Source organism: Gorilla gorilla, chromosome 1, assembly GCF_029281585.2.
Source record: "Gorilla gorilla gorilla isolate KB3781 chromosome 1, NHGRI_mGorGor1-v2.1_pri, whole genome shotgun sequence".
NCBI lineage: Eukaryota > Metazoa > Chordata > Mammalia > Primates > Hominidae > Gorilla > Gorilla gorilla.
Window position 1 is genome coordinate 221,195,684 of NC_073224.2, and position 24,685 is coordinate 221,220,368.

The 24,685-nt window shown below is 51.5% G+C and overlaps 1 protein-coding gene across 4 annotated transcripts in view; it reads right to left on the reverse strand.

The window, feature by feature from the left end:
- PAX7 (paired box 7) overlaps window positions 1-24,685 on the reverse strand; it is a 117,928-nt gene that overhangs the window by 39,050 nt on the left and 54,193 nt on the right. For all 4 annotated transcript variants that reach the window (XM_055354705.2, XM_055354652.2, XM_055354605.2 and 1 more), the window contains exons 5-7: window positions 17,688-17,887; window positions 8,855-9,020; window positions 6,418-6,620 (exon numbers count right to left, since the gene is read on the reverse strand). In XM_055354705.2, coding sequence (XP_055210680.1) covers window positions 6,418-6,620; window positions 8,855-9,020; window positions 17,688-17,887 — 569 coding nt within the window. The remainder of the gene's footprint in view (window positions 1-6,417; window positions 6,621-8,854; window positions 9,021-17,687; window positions 17,888-24,685) is intronic.

A 24,685-nucleotide genomic window follows, 5' to 3' on the forward strand; every position in this document is an offset into this window, starting at 1 on the left:
GACAGGGGACCCTGGACAAGGAAGGTTTCCTCATCTGTAAAATGAGGGTCACAAGATAACAGCCAAGAGTCAAGGAGGGCAAGTGGGGTCAGCATTCAGGCCCATCGGGACCTGGCCCTCTGTAAGCATGATCTCTGCCATTGCTGTCGCCGTAATTACTAAAGGCACAGGCTGGACCGGAGAGAAGGATATCAAGAAGCAGGAAAGGACAGAAAGGCTGGTTGGCCGTGATCGTGGTTGTGTGGTTAACTGCACGCTTAGATAATATTCTTCATTAGCTTGGTGTGTGGGGAAATTGTAAATATGTAAATCCCTTTATGGCTTCCTTCGTTTTAAGCTCCAGAAAGGAACAAAGGAGACGATGAGTATGGGACACTACAAAAGAGCACCAGGAGCGGTGCTGGGGAGACCGACGCCCCTTCCACGAGGTCGTGGTAGGAGCCCTCCAGACCCCAGCCAAAGGTGCCGCTAACCCAACCGTGTGATTTTCAGAAAATCTGGGGGGAGATTGGGCCCTCTCTGGGCCTCAGTTTCCACTTCCTACTCTGATATAGTTGGCATCTTAAAAAGGTTGGGAGATGAGGAAGTTCCAGCTAACCACACCTCCCAGCCCCACCTGGCACATACCTCCTGGGCCATGAGGAAGCCTCCAGCACAAGGCACCCTGCCTGCAGCCTTCAACCCAAGGGACCCTCGAAACTGGCAGAACTTTTCTCCTGGTTCTTTGCTTGGGATCTCGGCCTGCCAAATACTGCAGCTCTGAATGACTTTCTGATGCCTGTCTCCCCCACCTGTCTCTTGGAGCTCTGTTCCAAGAGAGGGCTGTGCTTCCACCATCAGACTAAGGCATCTAAGGATGAGGGTTTTGTCTCTTCCATCAGACTATGAGTTCCTGAAGACAGGGGCTGTGTCTTCCCCACCAGACTGGAGATCCCTGAAGGGCCAGCCTTGTGTTCTCCTTTCTACCTCTGGTCACTACTCCTAAGAGCCTGGCCTGCTTGGGATTCCTAGACAGGGGCTGGTATGAAGGCATCAATCTGCAGGTGTCACATTATTCAAAGTCATTTGCGTTACAAAAGATTCCTTTCATCCTAAGTCGTTTTATGTTTTTAATTAATTAATTAATTAATTTTGAGACAGGGTCTCTCTCTGTCGCCTAGGCTGGCGCACAGTGGCGCAATCACAGCTCACTGCAGCCTCAACCTCCCAGGGTCAATCAATCCTCCCACCTCAGCCACCCTAGTAGCTGGGACCACAGGCTTGCCCCACCGTTATCTGGCTAATTTTTAAATTTTTTGTAGACACTGGGTTTCGCTATGTTGCTCAGGCTGGTCTTGAACTCTGACTTCAAGTGATCCTCCCACCTCGGCCTCCCAAAGTGCTGGGATTACAGACGTGAGCCACGGCACCCCACCTCTAAGTTGTTTTCTAACAGTCGTTGTCCAAGTAACTGGCCCTCAGCCCGGAGCAAAGGGGAGAGAGTGGGCTGGGGGTTGCGGGTAGTCTATGATCCTAGCCCCAGATGAACGTCATCAGGAATGAGGTCTCACGAGCAGGATTCCTTTTCCCTACATCTCTTCAGAAGGACCCAGTGCACAAAGCCAGGGACATGCATGTGCTGAGTGCCTAATCCCTAATCCTATTAGGCTGGGGCTTGGGCGGGTAGGGGAGATGATCAGGGAACCAAGCCTCAAGGGTATCTAAACCTCCTGAAAAGCATTTGCCCATATAACTCAGCTCTGCCTATTGGTCCCTAACCTGAGTCATTGGCCTCAGTTTTCTCATCCACCACATGAGTCGAATGAGCTATTTCCTCCACCAAACTGAAGGGGGTGGCTTCCATAGATGGGGGGTGGCTTCCCTAGATGGTTTCTTCTTGCACCAGCCAATCTCTAAAAAGAGTGCAAGTGAGGGCATTTCTGAGAGGCAGGAAGACAGAACAAGTAACTAAGATTCAGGCTCTAGGCCGGGCGCAGTGGCTTACACCTGTAATCCTAACAATTTGGGAGGCTGAGGTGGGTGGATCACTTGAGGTCAGGAGTTCAAGACCAGCCTGGCTAACATGGTGAAATCCCATCTCTACTAAAAATACAAAAAAATTAGCTGGGCATGGTGGCTCATGCCTGTAGTCCCAGCTACTCTGGAGGCTGAGGCAGGAAAATTGCTTGAACCTGGGAGGAGGCAGAGGTTGCAATGAGCTGAGATCGCGCCACTGCACTCCAGCCTGGGTAACAGAGTGAAACCCTATCTCAAAAAAAAAAGAAAAAAAAAAGAAAAAAAAAGAAAGAAAAGGAAAAGAGTTCAGGCTCTAAAGACATGGGTTTGAATCCTGGCTCTACCCTTTAAGTGGATTAATATATGTAAAACACCCAGAGCAGGATCTGAAAGTTAGAAGCGCTCCAGAAAATTCAGCTGCCCTTGTCAACACTAGTATTAAACATACTGTATGCCTTTTAAAATTATATTTTTTGTCTGTCTGACCCTGTTGTACTGTCATCTTCACTAGGACAATATAAGGGTCTTCCTCTCATGTTCACTGATTTATCCCAAGTGCTTAGAACAGTGCCTGGCACATAGTAGTTTCTCTATAAATATTCATTATGTTAGTGACTCCCTTCCAAGCCAGGGGGCATGTGCAGAGATGAGATGAGTAAATGGCTTTTCCTTGAGATTCTCCATGGAGTCCTTGATGTTCTGTGGTCCCCACTTCCCGGGCTGGGTTTGAGACAAGGGACTTGGGTCAAGCCACTGGAGGAGGCATGTCTTCCCCATGGTAGTAGCAAGCTGGCCAGCGTGATGCGCAGCTAGCTTATCCTGGGTCTGCCCAGGTTCTCGGTAGAGCCACAACTTCATCCTCCAGTGTAAGCCCCTTTGGCTTCTGTAAGAACAAAAATCCCGGCCAGACGCAGTGGCTCACGCCTGTAATACCAGCGCTTTGGGAGGCCAACGTGGGTGGATCACCTGAGGTCAGGAGTTCAAGACCAGTCTGGCCAACATGGCAAAACCCTGTCTCTACTAAACATACAAAAATTAGTCGGGAGTGGCGGCAGGCGCCTGTAATCCCAGCTGCTCAGGAGGCAAAGACAGGAGAATTGCTTGAACCCGGGAGGCGGAGGTTGCAATGAGCCAAGATCGCACCACTGCACTCCAGCCTGGGCAACAGACTTAGACTCTGTCTCAAAATAAAAAAAATAAAAAAAGAGAGAGAGAGAAAAGAAAAGAAAAAAATTCCTTCCAGTTTTGAGGTCCACAGCTATCTGGGCAACGTGTCAGGGACCTGCCATCCTGGGGAAAGGGACAGTGTGCCTACCCCACAGCCCAGGGGGGAAGCTTAACCTGTCCCTCCTGCCCAGGTGAGCTATAGAAGAAGCCGGTCCTGTTGGGAAGAGAGGATGCAAGAGGCAGATCTGTCCTCACAGGGCGTCTCCCTACAGATCCTTATACACAGAGGATTCCTGGCCCCACACCTCCCAGGACCACAGCGATGTGCTGATGTTGTCAAGTCCACCTGCCCAGACTGAGGAGGGAGGGCAGTGGGAGTCGGAGCCTAGCAACCCCGGGAGCTTTTGTACAAGACCCAGAAACTCCCGCCCTGCTCGCTGCACCCGTCCTTCAGGAAGTGCTTGCAGCTTAACCTCTGCGGTTCACACGCACAGAAGCACACACGGCCTGCCCTGCTGCCCCTGCATCCACCCTCCTCCAGCAGCTGTTCACCTCCTGGTCCCCTCTGCCCCTGTCAGACCCTCCATCTGTCTTCACACCTTTGATGGGAGCCTCTGAGCTTCTCCGATTCATCATGTCAGCCTCCCAGCCCTGAGGAATGGGCTGGAGGCCTCTCACTTTTAGCTTCAGTAAAATTCTGGGCTGGGTGGAGGGCTGGGGGTCCAACTTAGGAGCTTCCAGGAAAGGATGGAAAACATGTCATCCAACTCTGAAGTCTCCTTGCCATGGGGGAGATACTTCCCCTTGATCCACTGCTCACACCAGTGGGTTGGTTTCCCATCCCCGACCCACACTCTGGAGGCCTGGGGCCCCTTCTTTGCTAAGTCTCTCTTTTGTCCTGTGACAGAGTCCTGTGTTGGGGATAAACCTCAGCCCACAGTGAGACAGGGCGGGCTAGGAAAAGCAGTGGTCATGGAGTCAGGTGTGCCGGATTCTCAACCCTGGCCTGGCCAATGTGTACTGGGGCCCTCCATCTCCAAAGCAAGACAGCTGCACACAGAACCCCAAAGACCCTCTTCAGCTTTCTAAGGACACTCCCCCAAATTTGTTTTGTACCACCAAGCCACGCCTGGACCCTATTCTTGGGTGTGGAAACCTTGGATCTCGGCAGTGTCCTCCCCCAGCCAGTTCAGGGACCCTGTTGTGACTCATCTCAAGGGCTCTGGAAGGTTAGCACTAGTGAGATGGAGGCCATGACCTTGAACCTCAAAGAGGCCAACTGGGGTCCCCAGGGAAGACATTCTGGCCGACAGGCTGTATTCCATGTGCACGGTTTAGCTCACCTGGAATCCCAGCAAGAGAGTGGGGTGGCCTGGTGAGGACTAGTGCAGGGGCTGACAAGGTCAGACAAGTAAGTGGCATCACCCTTCATACTGTGGACCCTGAGAGGGCTTGATGCATCACCATTAGGACCTCTGCAGGCAGCTGCCTACAGGTACTGGGCACTCACTCTGTGCCAGACCTGAGCTGACTGCCTTCCACAGATCATCTCATTCAATCCTCAGCAACCTTGGGAGGCAAGTACTGGGCTTATCTCCATTTCATAGATGAGAAAATTGAGGCATAGAAAGGGGAAGGTACTTACTCAAGGGTTTTCCCATAAATAAACGATGGAGCTGAAATGCAATTAACTCTCAGCTACACAAATTAATGGAGGCAAACAGAAATGAATCCAAACAAGCAGAAAATTAACATTCTTGGGAATGTTTCAGACAAGGGTTTTTTTTTTTTTTAATTTACTGTAAGGGCCTGATAGTAAATATTTTAGGCTTTGTGGACCACATGATCTCTCTTTCTATTTATTTATTTATTTATTTTTTTGAGATGGAGTCTCACTCTGTCACCCAGGCTGGAGTGCAATGGTGCAATCTTGGCTCACTGCAACCTCTGTCTCCCAGGTTCAAGCGATTCTCTCGCCTCAGCCTCCCGAGTAGCTGAAATTACAGGCACTTGCCATCATGCCTGGCTAATTTTTGTATTGTTGTAGAGACAAAGTTTCACCATGCTGGCCAGGCTGGTCTCGAACTCCTGACCTCAGGTGATCCACCCGCCTCAGCCTCCCAAAGTGCTGGGATTACAGGTGTGAGCCACCACGCTCGGCCTTATATGATCTCTTTTAAAACTAGTCAATTCTGCTGTGGTGGCAAAAAAGCCACCATAAATAAATGGACATGGCTGTATTCCAATAAAACTTTATTTACAAAAAACAGGGAGCTGGACAGATGTGGCCCGCAGGATGTAGCTTGCTGGCCTTCTTTGAATTCTTTCTATTCTCCTTTTAGGTAATGGGTTTCCCATATTAATTACATTGTCCTGACACTGGGAGGGCCAGAGAACTAATATTTACTTGGCACTGATTTCGTGCCAGGCTCTGGGCTAGGTGCTCTGACCTGTTAGCGTATTGAATGTGGCAAGCACCTCTTGTTGAGACGTTAGTTACAGACTCTCTTTGTTTAATAGGGGATAAACTGAGGCTCACAGATGCTGACTTGCCTCAGAGACCCCTGAGCAGTAGAGCTGGGATTTAGACCCATGCCACAGGCTTCACTGTTCTGCCACACTATGGCTCTTCAGATCAGTTTGGATCATGTGCAGTCGATTCTCACCACAGACATGTGGCAGGGGGCACTTCATCCCTTCCCCCACGGATATTTGGGAGCCTGCTGAAGCTACAAAAAAATGAGCCCATCAGTTCCTCAAGTTCATTGGGACTTCCGGCATTATCAAGTCCTGTTCCCCAAACTCACCAATAACCACCATCAGCGCCCACATTATCTCTCTGACTTCATCCAAAGCAGGTCCTGTGACTTCTAACAGCACCCCGAGGCAATGAATGACTTAACCAATCACACAGGAGCAAACAGAATTCCATTGACCAATCAGGGTAGAGTTACCGGCCCAGAACCCCATCCACAATTCTCTCCACCAATAGGACATGGTCCTGCCTTTCAGGAATTGGTCACTCCTGGTGAAAAGCCAAGAGCACAGGACAGAGTCCAGGGAGGATTCCTGATTCTAGAACGAAACCCAAGAGCACAGGACAGAGTCCAGGGAGGATTCCTGATTCTAGAACAAAAACCCCGACCACAGTCAGCCTGATACAGGAAAGAGCGCAAGGCTTCCACCCACGTGCTGTCTGCAGATGTCTGACTTTCGTGGCGGTGGGATCCTGGGTGCTGAGCTGAGGCCACCTACCTGAGGAGACAGGCCGTTGCTGACCGGGTTCATGTGGTTGGAGGGCGCCGCCGGATTCATGAAGCTGTCGGAGTAGCTGGAGAAGCTGTGGCGGGCTCCGTAGGCAGAGCTGGTGTCGGCGGCTGCAGCCGCTGCAGCCAGCCCGCCCTGGTGCATGGTGGACGGTGGCAGGGGCTGGGGCCGGTGCACAGTGCTGCCCCCATCTGTAGAGAGACCCAAGAGAGGTCCTAAGCAAGTGGCCTCACCCTGGACGCTGGGCCTCTGAGAGCAGAAGGCAAGCCAAGAGACTCCTCCTCCCGGTCTCCATTCCTTGGAGGGAAGGGACCACCCTCTCATGCTACCTGGGATGAGACAAGTTGGCTCCTGGGCAGGGCAGTAGGCACTGGCCAGGTCTTGACTGACAACCCAACATTCTAGACAACCCCTAGACAGGTGCACACCAGCCACTGTTCCTCAGTGCTTGGCACACAGTAGGTGCTCAATAAATGTCAGCTGGGCTGAAAGCCAGACCTTGATGGGGACTCTGTTAATCTACCCGGTCTGTTTTGTTTTGTGAGCGTCAACCACTTGCCAGGTGCTTTTACAAACGCTGCCTAAGGGTATGAAGCAAGACTGTAAATCCCATTTTACAGATGAAGAAACCAAGGCTTGGTGGGCTTGGGGCACTCACACAAGATGACCAGGCTAGTGAGTGATGGGACCAGGATTTGAATGGCCTAACTCTGGAGCCATCTCTGTTCTTTGCTGCTAGGCTGTTATTCTGTGCTCTCTGGGCCCTTCTGTGCAGCTTTGCAGAGGCTGGGACCCTCAACACTGGTTCAATTTATCTTACCAAGTCACAGTGGTGCTGGAGGGGGCTCTTTGACTCTCTCCTTGGCCTCCAGAACTCCAGCCTGCCAGTCATTTAAGAGGAGGCTTTATGAGGTAGCTATCTTTTTTAAAATTTAATTTTTTTTTTTTTGAGATGGAGTCTCACTCTGTCGCCCAGGCTGGAGTGCAGTGGCGTGATCTGGGCTCCGTGCAACCTCCGCCTCCTGGGTTCAAGCGATTCCCCTGCCTCAGCCTCCTGAGTAGCTGGGATTACAGATGCACGCCACCATGCCCAGCTAATCTTTTTTTTTTTTTGTATTTTTAGTAGAGATGGAGTTTCACATGTAGGCCAGGCTGGTCTCCAACTCCTGGCCTCAAGAGATCCGCCCGCCTCAGCCTCCCAAAGTGCTGGGATTGCAGTTGTGAGCCACTGCGCCCAGCCCATGAGGCCAATATCAAGTAGTGGTATTCCTGGTGTGTGCTGGGACAGGGCTTGGGGGGTGACAGAATGAGAGCAAGGTCCGGTGAGGTGGGGGGAGGGAACCCTTCTTCCCCTACAAGGCTCACCTTCTCTCCTGGGACCCAGACTTTCCTTTCCTCTCCCAAGGCCCCTCTGATCCCCTATCCTCTCCCACCCACTCACCTTCTTCCCTCTGCCTATCCCTTTCCAAGGCTAGAAGGGAATCTTATACTTCAAGCCACTGGGAGAACTGGGCTCAAGTGAGGCCTCCTTCCCAGGCGGACCTGAGGGCTCTGACCCCTCTCAGCCCAGCCTGGCCTAGGGCTGTTCACCCCAGAGTGGGGGGAATCCCTCACAGGGAGCTTTCTCAGGTCCTCAAAGGAGACCCTGATCTTTATTCCATCTCTGAAAATGGATCTTTCCAGAGAGAGGCAAGAAAATGAGGTCCCAGCAAATTATTTAAGCCCCTTTGTAAATTTTTTTTTGTCATAGGTTGGAGACCAACATAATCTAAAAAAAAAAAAAATGATTCCAACATGATTCCAACATCTTCCCAACAAGTACACACACACGTGCACATGCACACACTCATGCACACACTCACACACTCATTCACTCACTCATACGCACACACTCATGCACTCACACGCACACACTCATGCACGCACTCACACACACACGTACTTATGTCACTCTCTCACTTTAAAAACTCAAAGACTGTGACTATGCATGGTCCCAAAGTCCCTGGAGAATCCGTCCCTTTCCTTCCAAAGCAGGTCAGCCCAGTGTCCTCTCCTCCAAATCCTAGCTGCTCAAAGCCTGGTCCATGCTCCACCAGCTTGGGCATTCCCAGGGGGATTTTTAGAAGTGCAGAATCTCAGGCCTCACCCAGACCAGCATTTTAGTAACATTCCTGGGAGATCCCTGGTACCATTTGAGAAGCTCAGTTCTAAACAGGTGCACAGGGGCTGCCTTGGGGATCCCACCTGGCTGCTCTGTGTCAGGGCCAAGAATTTCAAGAGCAGGATTGCATCTTTTTGCTCTCAATAGCCTGCTTACATGAAAGTAAGAAATGGTCATAAAAAAAAGAAGAGCCTTTGTAAGTGAAAGTAAAGAAAGAAGGGAAGGGGCACCACTGAGATGGCAGGACGGGGCCAGGACACTCACCTTGGGATATGGTGGTGGTGGGGTAGGTGGAGTCCGGCAGCTGGTAGGGGGGCAGCGTGGGCATGCCGGTGGGCGGGAAGCCTCCTGGCAGAAGGTGGTTGAATGCCGCCAGCTGGTTGGCTCCTGCCTGCTTACGCCAACGGGCGCGGCGGTTACTGAACCAGACCTGGGAGGTGGAGAGCAGAGAATGGAGACCCCTCGGCCAGGTTCCTGGCAGAGAGCTGCAACACATCTAGACCCAGTTGCCCAAGCCATCACCCTCTGATCCAGCCAGCATCCTCATGCAGGCCCCAGCATTGTGCAGCACGGGACGGTTTGCAAAGTGATTTCATAGGTATGACCCCATTCTGCCCTCACAACCACCAGTGAGGGGGTTCTATATTATCCCCATTTTACAGATGAGGAAACCAAGACCCAGAGAAAGTGGGTGACTTGTCCATGGGCCAGGTTGAGTCAGTGGTCCAGCCAGTCCTGTGTGGCTCTCAGGCCAGTGCTCTTTCCTCTGCAGCTGCTCCTTCCTGGAGGGATGCTGGTGCCCTGCTTGACCACCTCCTCCAGGAAGCCCCCCAGGAGGAAGCCACGCATCTGCAACCCACCTGAATGAGACCTGCACTTCAGACCCAGATGTGCAAGCCGGGTTCTTTCTCTGGAGACTGAGGCCCTACTTTGCTTACACACCCTGGGCCTCCTTGAAATAGGAAGCACACACACACACACACACACGGATTTATCAAACATTAGTGGGATAATAACCCAACATTTTTGTCTCCCCTTCCTGTGCTGGCACTTCACGTATCAATCCATACACAGACCCATGAGACGTATTCTCCTATTCCCATTTTACAGAAGGGGAAACCAAGGCTCACAGAGGTCAAGTTGCTTGCCCAAGTCCACATAGCTAGTCTGTGTTGGATCTGAGGTTCAAACTTAAAATCAGTCTGGCCGGGCGCAGCGGCTCACACCTGTAATCCCAGCACTTTGGGAGGCCGAGGCGGGCGGATCACGAGGTCAGGAGATTGAGACCATCCTGGTTAACAAGGTGAAACCCTGTCTCTACTAAAAATACAAAAAATTAGCCGGGCGTGGTGGTGGGCGCCTGTAGTCCCAGCTAGTCGGGAGGCTGAGGCAGGAGAATGGCGTGAACCCGGGAGGCAGAGCTTGCAGTGAGCCGAGATCGCGCCGCTGCACTCCAGCCTGGGCGACAAGCGAGACTCTGCCTCAAAAAAAAAAAAAAAAAAAAAAAAAATCAGTCTGGCTTTCTAGGGCCCACTTATCTGGATTTGCAAGTTTCCTGGGACAGGTCAGAGAAAGACGAGAATGAGGGTGCACACTGGGGCAGCCTTGAGGGGGCTCTTTTCCACCTTCAGCTTTGCACATGCTGTTCCCTCTCCCCTGAACACTCTTCCTGCAGCTGGCTCTTTGGCCTTCAGAGCTCAGCTGAAATGCTTCCTCCTACTCCTACTCCTTAATCGCCGCATCTAAGGTGGGTTCAGGTAGGTTCTCTGCCTTCTGTCAGGTGGGCCTCCTACCTGTGTGCTTCCCCACAGGATCAATGATTCTATATATCTGTTTCTTGGCTGTGCTGCTCCTAATGTCCCCCTCAGACTCAGGCTCCACGGGACAGAGGCCATGCATTCCTTGCCCAATGCCTGGAGCTCAGTAAGTGTTCAAGGAATACTTGTCGAATGAATGAAGGAGTGAATGATGAATGAATGAATGAACAAGGGGAGGCAGGATTGGCACTGGGGTGCCTTTGCTGGGGCTGGGGCTACAAGGCTTGGTTGGTGTTCCATCCTGATGGGGGGTGAAGGCCGCCACCTCCCCTGGCACCTGATCACCCAAGACCCCCAAATCTCTGGACCGTGTCTGCTGAGATGGGGGAGGGGAGTGCAGCCAGGTGGAGGGCGCTTATGCACCCCTAGAGCCATCCTTCCCGGGTGGGAAAAGCAGCGTTCAGCTTTGCAGGCTGGATAAACAAGAGCTGCCGGCTTTCACCTGTTGAGGTTTCACAGAGAAAGGGAGAGGAGGCAGCCAAGCCTAGAGGGAAAACGACTGGCTCCCGATGGATTCAAAGCCCTGGCTTCTCCCCACTTCCACAGGGCGCCGAGGGCTTCCCCGGGGCACCCTGGAGTGGCAGGGATGCTGGAGGGAGCCCTGCAAGGAATGGCCTTGCCTCCGAGCTTCCAGGCTCTGCGGGAAGGGTGTGGGGAGGTCTTTCTACTAATTCAGTGTTTCCCAAACAGTGGGCCTCCTGCCACTGCTCCCTGTTGGAGAAACAGAATTCAATAACCTGGACATGAGGATGGGAAAGTTATTCCATTCCACTTCTCTCCCAGGCCTCCTGGGCATGGAGAAGCGGGGAAGAGGGGTCTCAGTTTGGTGCTAATGCATCCTCAGCGCCTTTCTAACCTGTGCCAATCTCCCTTCTGAATGCAGGGAGACGAGGCGTTTGCAGGTGACATTTTCCTGAAAGGCTTTAATCACGTTGTTTTGTTTCCCTTTGTGTGTAGTGTGTGTGTGTGTGTGTGTGTGTGTGTGTGTATTTTAACAATTGCCTTCCCTTTATGGGAGTGTTGTGCATTTTTATTTTAAAACACATTGATTTCGTTGAAAAGTAAATAACAATATAGATAATAGGTGAAGGTGGCGAACATCTTGGGTGGGTGGGAGAACGATGGGCATTTGGGATATGCCTCTCTAGTTCGTTATGTAGCAGCAGGTCCTTAGGTGCTGCTCATCTTTTCCTCAAAAAAAGAATGCTGAATAAAGTTGGATGCATTCTTCCTCTTTCCCTTCCCTTCTAATCCCTTCCTTTTCTTTTCCTACTCTTCCCTTCCTTCTTTATTCCCACCTTCTCCTCTCAAACTTTTACTGGGACTCCTCTCTGTGCCAAGCAAGACAGGCTAGAGAGATGGACAGGACCCACTCCTAGCCCTCAAACTGCCCTTTGCCTGGGCACGAGTCAAAGAGCAGCTGCTTTTCAGTGCAATAAGCTCAGATGGAGTGACATGCAAGGTTGGATAAGGAGCTCAGAGGAGGGGCTTCCAACTTTGCCTCTCAGAATCCAGGAGGACTTCCTGGAGGAGAGGGCATGCCTTTGTTGCCAATTCTGTCATCTCTTCTTCCTTCATTGTCCTATGTCCCTAGGTTCACCTCCCTCCCAGTAGGCACCTCCCTTCTCACTAAGTGTAACAGGATGGTTGAGAGCAGGGATTCTGGAGTCAACTGCCTGGGATGGAATTCTGCCTCTAACTCCTAAGATGGGAAAATTTTTGTTATCCCAGTTTCTTCATAAAATGGGGCTAATAACAGCCACCTCCTAGGTGGTTCTGGACCTCAAATGAGTTAGCACAGGCAACATGCTTAGAACAGTGTCAGCCACAGGTAAGTATCATTCTGCTAGAGACCCTCTGAGATAGCTGAGCTGGAAGGGTCTCTGCCAGCGTCTCGTATGAGCTGCCCGTTTACAGAGAGGGAAATAAATGCTCTAAAAGGGACAGTGACAGCCCCAGCACCCTACCCAGAATCTCTGGTCAGGACTGAGTTCTTTGAAAGCAGGTGCTGGGTTTTATTCTTCATTTCTGATCCTTCTCTCAATACCCTGCGTTGGGAGTAGGGTACAGTTGATGCCATCTGTGTAGTGTGTCCAATATTCCATCTGGCCCTTCTCTTCATGTAGCACAGAGGAAACGAACCTGAGCAGATAGACTTGGGTTCAAGTCCCAGCACAGTCACTTTGAACTGTATCTTTTTTTTAAGTTTTAGTTTTTGTGGCTACATAGTAGGCATGCATATTTATAGGATAGAGGGGATCTTTGATATAGACATATAATGTATAATAATCACATCGGGGTAAATGGGGTATCCATCACCTCAAGCATTTACCCTTTGTGTTACAAACAGTCCAATTATATTCTTTTAGTTATTTTTAAACGTACAATTAAATTATTATTGACTATAGTCACCCTATTGTGTTATCAAATACAAATACGTCTTCTTTATCCTTATTCCTTTTTTGAACCCGTTAACCATCCCCACTTCTCCCCTCACCTCCCACTACCCGCCCCAGCCTCTGGTAACCATCCTTCTACTCTCATCTCCATGAGCTCAATTGCCTTAATTTTTAGCTCTCACAAATAAATAAGAACATGTGAAGTTTGTCTTTTTGTGCCTGGCTTATTTCACTTAACATAATGACCTCCAGTTCCATCCATGTTGTTGCAAAGGACAGGATCTCATTCTTTTTTATGGCTGAATAGTACTCCACTGTGTATATGTATAGCTGTGCTTTAGGAAGTTGCTTTCCTTAGCTACATCTCAGTTTTCTCATCTGCAAAATGGAGAGAAGAATCACACATACCCCGCAGGGTCATGGTGAGAATTAATAAACATAACATATGTAGACTGGTGAGCCATCATGCCTGGCACATAAAAAATGCACCATGAAGGCTGGGTGCAGTGGCTCACACCTGTAATCCCAGCACTTTGGGAGGCCAAGACCAGCAGATCACCTGAGGTCAGGAGTTCAAGACCAGCCTGGCCAACATGGCAAAACCCTGTCTCTATTAAAAATACAAAAAATTAGCCAGGCATGGTGGTGGGCACCTGTAATCCCAGCTACTTGGGAGGCTGAGGCAGGAGAATCATTTGAAACCGGGAGGCGGAGGTTGCAGTGAGCTGAGACTGCGCCATTGCACTCCAGCCTGGGTGACGAGTGAAACTCTGTCTCAAAAAAAAAAAAAAAAAAGAAAGAAATGCACCATGAATGCTACCTAGTGTTATTAAGAGATTCAGTGTAAGTTGTTAATTAGTGAATCTCTGTAGTGCTTCCACAATGGGATTTCTGTTCAGAACATCCTACCCCTACCCCAAGCAAAGAGCAGGGTTCCAAGGACCATAAAGTAAAGAGGCGTTGTACACTGCCCTAGTTTCCTGGTGCTGATCATCTGAAGGATGGGGAAGTCATCACAGGCAGTCATGGGAGAGGCCATGGGGTGACCTTGGGACCTATCAGCCCTGCAGCCTCTATTTCTAGAAGAAATTCACAGGCTCAGGGTTGTGGCACCCAGGAAAAAATGGGTCTGTTCACCTCTAAGGAAGATATATCACTGTATCACTCCAGAGAAAGGAGTCATGGGTCCCCAGGCATGGGTTCTCCTGCCTGACACCCCCTTGGCTGCCCTTCATGTGGCTCTGGCTTTCTCCTGGCTGAGGCAGAGGTGTTACAGGCACTGGTAACATCTAGCAGGCTTCAAGCAGAGGCTCCCGGCCCCTGCAGGAAGGCAGAGCTTGAGGGAGCCAGAGAGAATAACAGGCCACTCTTTGGTGACCAGATCCCCACCTGACATCATGTTTACCTGTGCACGTATTTATGAGAATGCCAGCTTCAAGACAGCAGAGCTTTTTGCCCAGTGAATCCCCAATGCCTAGAACAGTGCCTGGCACACAGCAAGTACTCCATAAATGACTGTTGGGTGAATGTACCTGGAGCTGCAAAGGTGGCTAGAATTGGAGCTGCCAAGAACAGGCAGAGTTTTAGTAAGAACAACCCCCATTTATGGCACTTCTGTGTGCAGGTACTTCCTCTTTTTTTTTTTTTTTTACACGTAATCATTTAATCCTCAGAGCAAGGTAGACATCATTATCATCATCTTGCCTGTGAGAGATGGGTGGAGGGTGGAAAGGGTAAGAGATGGAGCTGGAATCCACATCTAGGTATTTGGCTCCAAGCCTACCCTGAACCAATCCACTAACCCACCCATCTGCCAGGTCCACTGAGATGAGATATTATATGATTGCAAAATCCCAGAACCACAGGCCTTTAGAATCAAAGACCAAGACCTAAAATGTATGAAGCCATACAATGTAAGCAGTACTCAGGGGACTTTGAGGTCATAACTCAAAGACCTCAGGGTCCCTGATTGACTGGACATTGTGCTTTTGTTTGAACACATCTGGTAATGGGAATCTCATCACCTCACAAAGCCTCCCTGATTGTCAGTAAATAGGGATCCCAGAAATGTAAGGGTCTTAGTAATTGTTGAGTTCTATCACCTTATTTGCAGACAGGAAACGAAGTCTCAGGAAAGGAAATTGACCTGTTGAAGGTGACACAGCTGACCAAAGGCAGGAACCCTGAGCTCTCAGTCCTGAGCTCTTTCCTGCAGACCTTCATGTTGGACTTTAGATGCTCCTCTCTTGACCCTGGCCCTGGGTTAACCCTTTGGGGATGCTCAGAGCAGCCGTATCTTTCAAGTCTCCACTTCTCCAGGCTAAATGTTCTTGATTTATTTTATTTTATTTTTATTTATTTATTTATTTTTGAGACAGAGTTTTGCTCTTGCTGCCCAGGCTGGAGTGCAATGGCATGATCTCGGCTCACTGCAACCTCCACCTACCGAGTTCAAGCGATTCTCCTGCCTCAGTCTCCCGAGTAGCTGGGATTACAGGCATGCGCCACCATGCCCAGCTAATTTTGTATTTTTAGTAGAGACAGGGTTTCTATGTTGGTCAGGCTGGTCTCAAACTCCCGACCTCAGGTGATCCACCTGCCTCGGCCTCCCAAAGGGCTGGGATTACAGGAGTGAACCACCGCACCAGTCCGTTTATTCTTTAAAAACTCAAACGTTTTTTGTTCCCTCTTCTCTGAGAAAGCTCTCAGGCTAAATGGGGAGATCCAGCCCTGCCCTGTGAGAGATTCTGGTCTAATGGGGAGTCCCTGCCCTGCCCTAGAGGGAGCTCCATGCACTGGGGAAGCCCAGAGTATGATAGGAAGTCAATAAGACGCAGGAGGCGGGCCCCGCCCCCTCAGGATGGCTTTGCCTGGGCTCTGGCTGCCTCTCCATTCCCAGACCCCCTCCATCCGTGGACCTTGAGTGACACCTGTTTCTGAGTCCCCTGGGCCAATAAAAGCACTGCTCTGACAGCCAGGAAATTTTACAAGGAGCAGTCAGGCTTCAAGGTGGTGGGAAGCCGCCGTGGCCGCCAGACGTGGGAACGAGAAAGCGCCCAGGAATGTGCCCAGGAGAACAGCTGCAGGAGGATCAGAGCGGGAGGGAGGCCTGGAGTCAGCTCAGATATCACCTCGGTCAGGAGGGGAGGGAATGAGATGAGCTGGCTGCTGCCTCCCGCCTCTTTCCCCTTGGGGTCTCCCTCAAAGGAAGCGAAGGGCCCCTAATCTGGGAGTGAGGACAGGGGGCGGAGGGGTGTCCGCTGGGTCCTGGAGTGCTGAAACGTCCCTTGCTTCTAGGATTGTCCCAGTTGCTTTCAAATTTCAGCTTGTGACTCAGCTTGTTCGTTTCCCTGGATGGAAAGGACGTGGTTTTTTGCCAGCAGCTGGGCCTGGCTCAGCCCCCATCCAGCTTGTGCCCCTGGGCATGTTGCTTCTCTGAACTTCCAGTTTCTGCACCCGTGGCTTGCAGGGGGTGACCATGCTGACCCGACAAGGTGGTCTGAGCTTCCACTAGGTCACGTTTGAGAAGCAGCCCCAGCAATGCCACTGGCACCAAGTGGGTGCCGGGCAAAGGCTGGCTCCTCTTGGATGGAAGTGCCCGCCGTCAGCAGTTTGGGGTGGCCCCTCTGCAGGCCGCTCTGACTCCCTGAGCACTGCTTAGATTCTGGTAATGGGGATCTTTCCCCTCTCTCTATGCCTCCCAATCCGTGGAGAAGACAGCCCGGGAATGGATTCCCACAAGAGCCGTTCATCACGACTTGTCCCGGCTCTTCCTCCTCCATCCCCAACCCTCCAGCTCAGCCCTTTCCAGCCAGATCCCCAGAGAGGCTCCTGCACTTGGAGAACAGCTGTAGGCCTCCTAGAATCCGAGAGTTTGGCCTGGGGAGGTGAGGCAATGTCCCCAGGCCCCCTGCAGCAGGCCTTTGCCCCTCAACCCACTGACAGAGAGCAGGCGGGGCAGTCCTCGAGCCGTCGGGAGGCTCTTGCTCTTCTCCCCTCTTCCTTCCCATATATTGAAGCCATGGAGGGGATGTTCAGGGTCTTTGGGGGCTGCCCACCCTGCCCTGAGGCATCTAACCTGCCAGGAACTGGCCTACCCAGCCTACGTGCATGCTTCCGGTAACAGAACACTCATCACCCATCTGAAGAAGCTAAGCTTGTTTGGAAATCTTTCTCCTGATCACTTCCTCTGCTCATCAGAGATTTGGAGATTTTTATACTCCCCAAACCCTCTCTTCTGGCTGAACTAATGCCCTCCCTCCCTCCCTTCTTTCTTTCTTTCTTTCTTTTTGTGAGATGGAGTCTCGCTCTGTCACCCAGGCTGGAGTACAGCGGCGCAATCTTGGCTCACTGCAACCTCCGCCTCCCACGTTCAAGTGACTCTCCTGCCTCAGCCTCCCGAGTAGCTGGGATTACAGGTGCCCGTCACCACGCCCAGCTAATTTTTGTGTTTTTAGTAGAGATGGGGTTTCACCATGTTGGCCAGGCAGGTCTTGAACTGCTGACCTCATGTGATCTGCCCACCTCGGCCTCCCAAAGTGCTGGGATTTCAGGTGTGAGCCACCACACCTGGCCTCCCTCCCTTCTTTCATTCCTTCTTTCGTCCTTCTTTCCCTTCCACCTTCTTCCTTTTCTTCCCCCCTTCCCTCTATCTCTCCCTTCATTCTTCCCTCCTCCTTGGGCTGTCCAGCTCTCAGTCAACCAACATTTGCTGCCTACTAACTCTGCATCAAATGCCGGTGGCATTACTTGCCTACACAACCCCCTGAACCTGTTGTAAACCCCACGAGGGGTCCCATTAAACCCACAGATCTTGGCCATCCCAAACTTCTGAATCTCTGGAGTATATCTGCAGCACCGACACCGCAGGTGCCTCCTCACCTGCACACGCGCCTCGGTCAGCTTGGTCCTCTGCGCCAGCTCCTCGCGGGTGTATATGTCTGGGTAGTGAGTCCTCTCAAAGGCCTTCTCCAGCTCCTCCAGCTGCTCGGCCGTGAATGTGGTCCGACTGCGGCGCTGCTTGCGCTTCAGTGGGAGGTCAGGTTCTGACTCCACATCCGAGCCCTCGTCCAGCCGGTTCCCTACAGCCGGAGGAGAGGGAGGGAGAAGGCAGGGGCTTAGAGAGATGGAAGGGTGCTGGGGTCTGGGAGGCGAGCACAAGGCACACTCGTGCCCACCTAGGACCCATGACTGCACTGCGATCAGACTCCTCCCAAGCACAAGATAGAAGGATCCTCACCCTAGCATTGTTTATCAATGTGAAGGATGGGAAGCAACCTCCATGCCCAACCCTAGAGTATTGCTTAAATACTTTCTTGTAAAACCTTTCCCTTTAGGGAAAAACAAACAAACAAACAACAACAAAACAGACCCCTCTGGTTGGGCATTTTGTTTATTTCCACTGACATGCAAGGATGTCCATGACATAAGACTCAAGGGATGGTTTCGTGGTGAGATACACTTGACAAAATCCATAGAGCTATATTCTCAGTTAAAAGGACAGAATTTTACTGTATATTAACTATACCTCAATAATCCTGACTTTAAGAAAAAGGCCTCCATGTATGGTGGCTCATGCCTGTAATCCCAGCATTTTGGGAGGCTGAGGCAGGAAGATTGCTTGAGCCCAGGAGTTCAAGACCAGCCTGGACAACACAGTAAGACCCAACCTCCAGAAAAAAGTAAGAAAATTAGCTGAATGTGGAAGTGCATGCCTGTAGTCCCAGATACTCAAGAGGCTGAGGTGGGAGAATCACTTGAGCCCAGGAGTTCCAGGTTATAGTAAGCCAATCACACCACCACACTTCAGCCTGGACAACAGAGCAAGACCCTGTCTCATCAAAAGAAAAAATGCACGCGTCCAGAGCTGCCCATCAAGAAGCTTAGATTCCAGGCCTGGCTCTGCTCCTAAATGCTGGTGACCCTGGAAGTCCACCTCCCCTCCTCGGGCCTCACTTTCCCCATTTGTGACATGAAGGGTTTGGATTAGGCAACTTCCACTGACAAGCTCTCTCTGGGATGTTCCAGGGTCTCTGAGTGATTCCCCCAGGCTAGAGGAGACCTCACCTGAATGACTTTGGTCAAGGCCGTGGACCCCACCCCATCATCCCCACTAATTTCCACCATGGAGACTGGGGGTGGGTGAAGGCCTGTGGCTTCCTGGGCCTGGGCCTGGAGAGCCCAGAAGATTGGAGTCAGCTCACTTCCCAGGCCTGGCTGGGGTTATCAGGCCAGGAATCTGCTTCAGCCCTGGGCCCAAGCTAGGGAGGCTGCAGGAAGCCCCTGCTCAGCCTCCTTATCTGTTGGGGCTGAGACACCCAGGAATCAGCTCCCTGTCCCCATCAATCCTGTGGCTCCTGCCCACCTCTGACCCAACAGAGGGGATGCTAGCAGGTCATCTCCCAGCCAGGGCACTGAAGCTGCCCCTCAGCAGCCCCTGGGGAGCTGCGGGAAGCATAGAGAAGAGGAAGCAGAAAGGAAGATGGAAAAGAGAGCAGACACTCAGAGGCTACCTTCCTTCCTCCCCACTGCTCTTCCTCCTTTTTCTCTTTTGCCTTCATTTCTTTCTCCCCCTTCCTCTCCTTCTCCATCTCTGGTATTCCTGGAAGCACTTTTATTTTCTGTCATTGACTCATTCACTCCTTCCCCTAAAGCATTTATTGAGTACCTGCTATGCACCCGAAGAGGCTAGGTATGCAGTGGGCAAGGTAGGACCTGAGCCCTGGGCTTGGAGCATTCAGCCTGAGTCAAGCTAGAAGAGCTTGGGAGACCTTGTGCTCGCATCAGAGATGGGAGAAGCTGAGTCCCAGAAAGGTAACGTGAGGTTCACTCAAACTGTTCTCCCTGCCCCTGACCCCTTCCACCAATACAAAGATCCCTTCCTCCCAATCTCTTCAAGTGTTAATTACGGGAATAGGCCTAGGCCCCTCCCCCAAGGGGCAACTCCCTCCTCCCCGCAACAAAAACGAAAAGAGAAACTAGTGCTGCCTTACATGTTAAGTGGAGGTGAAGGGAAGGGTACTGCAGGCAGAGAGGAGAGCACATGCAAACGCCTGGTGTGTCAAAAGGCATGCTGGGTAATTTAATCGTGGTGCCTCATTCATAGCCAGGAAGCTGGTGGGTGTGGCCTGGATGTGTGGGAGGTCATGCGCCTGAAGGGTCATCCGTCTTGGCAATGCCTCTCTGCCCTGGGCCCACTTCCTTCCATCCTGCTATCTTGTCCGTTGGAAAGTTATCCTTGCTTTTTTTTGGCCAGCGCCAGGTGGTCTCTGATGGTGACGCCATGCCACACAGCTAAGGAACGGATTGCAAGGGAGTCCTGCCTTCATCATGGCCTGCCTCATCCCCAAGGGCAGAGACCTGGAGTCAGATCTAACCCCTGCCCTTGCTTTTCCCGCCAGGGCTCTGCCCTGGCCTTTCCTGCCAGGGCTTCCAGTTACCCAGCCCCCCAGTCACTGTGGGGAGACCACAGTGGGCACAGCTGCCATCCTGGGGCCCCTTCCCCACCATGTCTGGGGCTCAGAGCCAAATACAACTAATGCCAAGGATTCGATTCCTGAAATGCAGTGCATAACCTCAGTGTTCTGACGGTGACAACGAAAGCCAGCCCTTGGGGCTTCAGAAGAAGGAAGCAGGCATTTGTCTGGCAGGCAGTGAGGCCAGCCCGTGGATGGGGAGTGGGGCACCAGATTCAGTTCTCCAGTGAGGACACTTGAGCTCAGACAGGAGCTGAGGGGGATGGGGACTAGAGTTGTAGGGAGTGCAGTCTCTGGGCAGAGACTATCCTCAGAGCTGTGAGGTCAGAGATGAGGGCAGACACAGGCCCTACCCTCAGAAAGCCCCAGTCTGATGGAGGAGGCACAGCCTTGTCCTGGGGGAAATCCTAGTCTTTCTTATTTATTTTTTATTTTTATATTTTTGAGATGGAGTTTTGTTCTGTCGCCCAGGCTAGAGTGCAGTGGCGCCATCTCTGCTCACTGCAGCCTCCATCTCCTGGGTTCAAATGGTTGTCGTGCTTCACCCTCCCCAGTAGCTGGGACTACAGGCACATGCCACCATGGCCAGCTAATTTTTGTATTTCTAGTAGAGACAGGGTTTTGCCATGTTGGCCAGGTTGGTCTCGAACTCTGGTCTTGAACTCCTGACCTCAGGTGATCCGCCTGCTTCGGCCTCCCAAATTGCTGGGATTACAGGCATAAGCCACCATGCCTGGCCTGGAAATACTAATCTGACTGAGTCTCCATTCAGTCCTAGAGCAGTGCTGTCCAATAGAAGTTTCTGCGATGACGGAAACGTTCTAGATTCGCAGTGTTCAATGTGGCAGTACTAGCTACACGGGGTTTTGAGCACCTGAAACTTCCCTACTGCAACTGAAGAACTTCGTCTTTCATTGTATTTAATTTTAATTCAAATTTACATAGTCACACGTGGCTGGTGGCCACCACTGAGGCCAGCACAATCCCATACAGTCATTAACACAGTTGTTGTCTCTTCTTAACAAAGAGAGGGCAGGCCCCACGCTCACAACTTCCCGTGTGCTAGTCTCTAGGTAGAATTTAACAACGTTCCTTGTTTTTATGTTATTTATGGTTTTTATGGTTCCCATCTATTTACAGGAAATGATACTCATTTTCCATTTATAAGAGCATTAGTATCCTTGAATTAGGTTTTTAAAGGTGCTTTTGGATATAGTAAAATATTAAGGAAATAATAGGACAAGATATAGAGTTGTGACCAAAATCATGACTGCAGTTAGCAAAGGACCAACATTTGCTTTATGCCACCGAGAGATAAAATTCAAGTGCTTCTGCCAAGCCCCAGGCCTCAGTGCCCTCCCATGCTTCAGCTGATCCCTGGGTCCTGCAAGTCACCCGCAGCTTTCTAGACTCACCACGGAGTTCTGGGTCTAATTCCTTCCTGTCTCCTTGTCCCTCCCACTCCTTATTCTGCAGGGATTTGGGGAACTCCGTGGATCCAGAGAGATGCCCAGACCGAAGCCCAGACTGGGGAAGGCCAAGCAGGGCCCACAGATCTCTCTTGTCCGAAAGCATCTGGCACGATCCTCTTGGATGTTGGAGGTTGCCATAACAACCCTCTGGACACTGAGTGGGGAGGGCAGAGCTCTGTCTCACTGCCCACCGAGATCCAGAGAGATCTCAAGAGAACAGAACTGCAGTTTGTTTGTGACTTCAACCCCTGAAAAAGAGCATCCACCACCCGCCTTGGCCAAGCTCAGGGGAAGAGACCCCCATTTTAGAAACCTCTGTGCCAGCCTTCATAGGTCTGTGAAGCAGGGACTATTGACTCTTTTACAAATAGGTATACCAAGACTCAGAGAGGTTCAGTCACTTAGATGGAGGACACACAGCCAGTGAGCCCTGGAGAGGGATTGGCGGGAAGGGACAGATTGGGAAGGAGTTTGAGGGTCCTCTGGGACAGCCCCGGTCTAATCAGGAATCCTGGTCTCGGCAGCCTGAGACCTGGCTTGTGGGCTCTGTCTTTCCCTAGCTGTGTGGTCTTGGACAAGTCGCTCCCCTTCTCAGGACCTTGGTTTTCTCCACTATAAAAATGAAGATAACAATACATCCTTGTATGCCTCCCTCCCTGGATGGCTTTGAGAATGGAATGAGATAAAGATGATGGGGCCTGGTGTGGTGGCTCATGTCTGTAATCCCAGCACGTTGGGAGGCTGAGGCGGGTGGATCACCTGAGGTCAGGAGTTCAAGACCACCCTGGGCAACATGGTGAAACCCCGTCTCTACTAAAAATACAAAAATTAGCTGGGCATGGTGGTACACGCCTGTAATCCCAGCTACTTGAGAGGCTGAGGCAGGAGAATCACTTCTATCTGGGAGGTGGAGGTTGCAGTGAGCTGAGATCACGCCACTGCATGTCCCCCAGGGCAACAGAGCAAGACTCTGTCTCAAAAAAATAAAAATAAAAAATAATAATAAAATAAAATAAAGATGACAGGAGTAATTTGCAACTTCAAGGACCCATGAAGGCTATTACTATTGTTGATGATGAGGACAATGACGGTGGTGATGACAGAAAAGGAAACGGGGTGGGGAGTACAAGGCCAAAGCAGTGTGAGAAGACACAAAGAGCCCCAATGCCACCACATCAACCTCACTTCAGCTTTCTGCACCCCCACTCTCTTGGGGTGCCCTTCTCCCTCCCCACCCCTGGAAATCCTTTAGCCTCAGAGTTAAATTCATCAACAGGATTAGGTGGAATTGGCCACAGAGGCCCTGTTGGTTGGGGCTGAGTCTTCTGTGTACCAAAAGCTGGTACCTTGGTGAAGCCTGGGCAGCTGGTTCGAGGAGGGGGACGTGGGGGGAGTGAACATGGGAACGCATTCATTAAACGGCAGCCAGATTCGGGGTATGCAGTAGGGGAGCAGCCTCATGGCCAGCCTCGGCTCCTGCCCTCGCACTATCAAACAGCTAAGGAATGGGATGGTCCCAGGGGGTGCTGGTCTGGAGATTGCCCCAAAAGAGAAGGATACAGGGCGAGACGCTCTCTCTGAGTTCCTGGATCCTGTCTCTAGTTAGGGATGTGGAGCAGTCCATACTGAGCAAAGGAGAATTGCAGCTCCTACCTGAGAGACCTCCCAGTCTCATGGGGGAGAAACAGCCTCTGTTTTAGGAAGCTCCCAGTCAGATGGAGGAGGTATCACCTTGTCCTGGGGATTTTCCAGTCCAGTGGAGGAAACACTGCCAGATGAACCGGGGCACAGGACAGACGTAAAACATCAAGGCAGCTTGTGGCTCGTTAAAGCAGCAGAGCCTTAGGACAGAATGAGGGGCGGGAGGTGCTGGGAGCCATTTGCGTTGTCAAAGCTTTGGGGTGGGCAGGAGCAAGTTGGCCAGGCAGAGTCTGGCCCAGGCTGAGGTGATGGTGGTGACGGTGATGGTGATGGTGATGGTGATGGTGATGGTGATGGTGATGGTGATGGATGGAAGGTTGCTGGGGGCAGCTCCCATCATCTCTCCCCCAGCCTTTGCCTCTCCCTTCAAAGCCTCCTTTCACAGCTACTGACCTCTGGAAGCCATCACTGACTGCCAGCATGTGCCAGGAAGCCTCAGCCACACCAGCAAGGCCTCAACCACTATGGGCCCTGCCCATGTGTCCCCACTCACCTCGCCATCCCATACAGTTCCCTGTCCAGCCACTCATGGCTTCTGTGAGTGAGTGAGCCGGGTGGGTCTTGCTTTGATGCCTTTGAACATGAGCTTCCTCTGCTCAGAGCACCTTCCCTCTTCCTGGGAGTGCTCACCCAGCACCATCCAGCTCTTGGGCCACCTCCCCCAGCAAGGCTTCCTGGGCCCATCCAAGGTGATTTCAGTTCCTCTTCTTGGCGTTCTCAAAGCTCATCAGCAGACACTGAACTAGACTGTTTATGGGTCTGTGGGCCTCACTAGGCTGGGAGATCCTCGAGTGCGGCAGGGACTATGCCTAGGACACAGCATGTGCTCAATAAAGGCCTCTTGAATGAATAGAGCTTGCCAGAGCTTGGCAAAGTCTCTCTTGAACTCTGACACACTGCAGCAGTCACCCCCCTGCACTTGCACACAGCACTCTACAGTTTACAAGCCCTTTTGTTGTCCCAACAGTTTCTCCCAATAAGGGGAGGGGAAGGCAGGCAGTGTTATCCCCATTCTACAGATGTTCAGTGGAGTCTCAGGGCAGTGGGGCTGCAAAGTAAACCCAGGACTCAGGACTCCCAGCCCGGAGAAGGTCAATTTGGCTACAGCAAGTTCCCGGGCGATGGAAAATTCCATTTCTGGTCCTGAAAACCAATGTGGCTTCTCTTCTATCCCTAACCTTTCCCTCCTCCCTCTTTTGCCAGAGGAAAAGCCTTGAAATAAGGTGGCCAC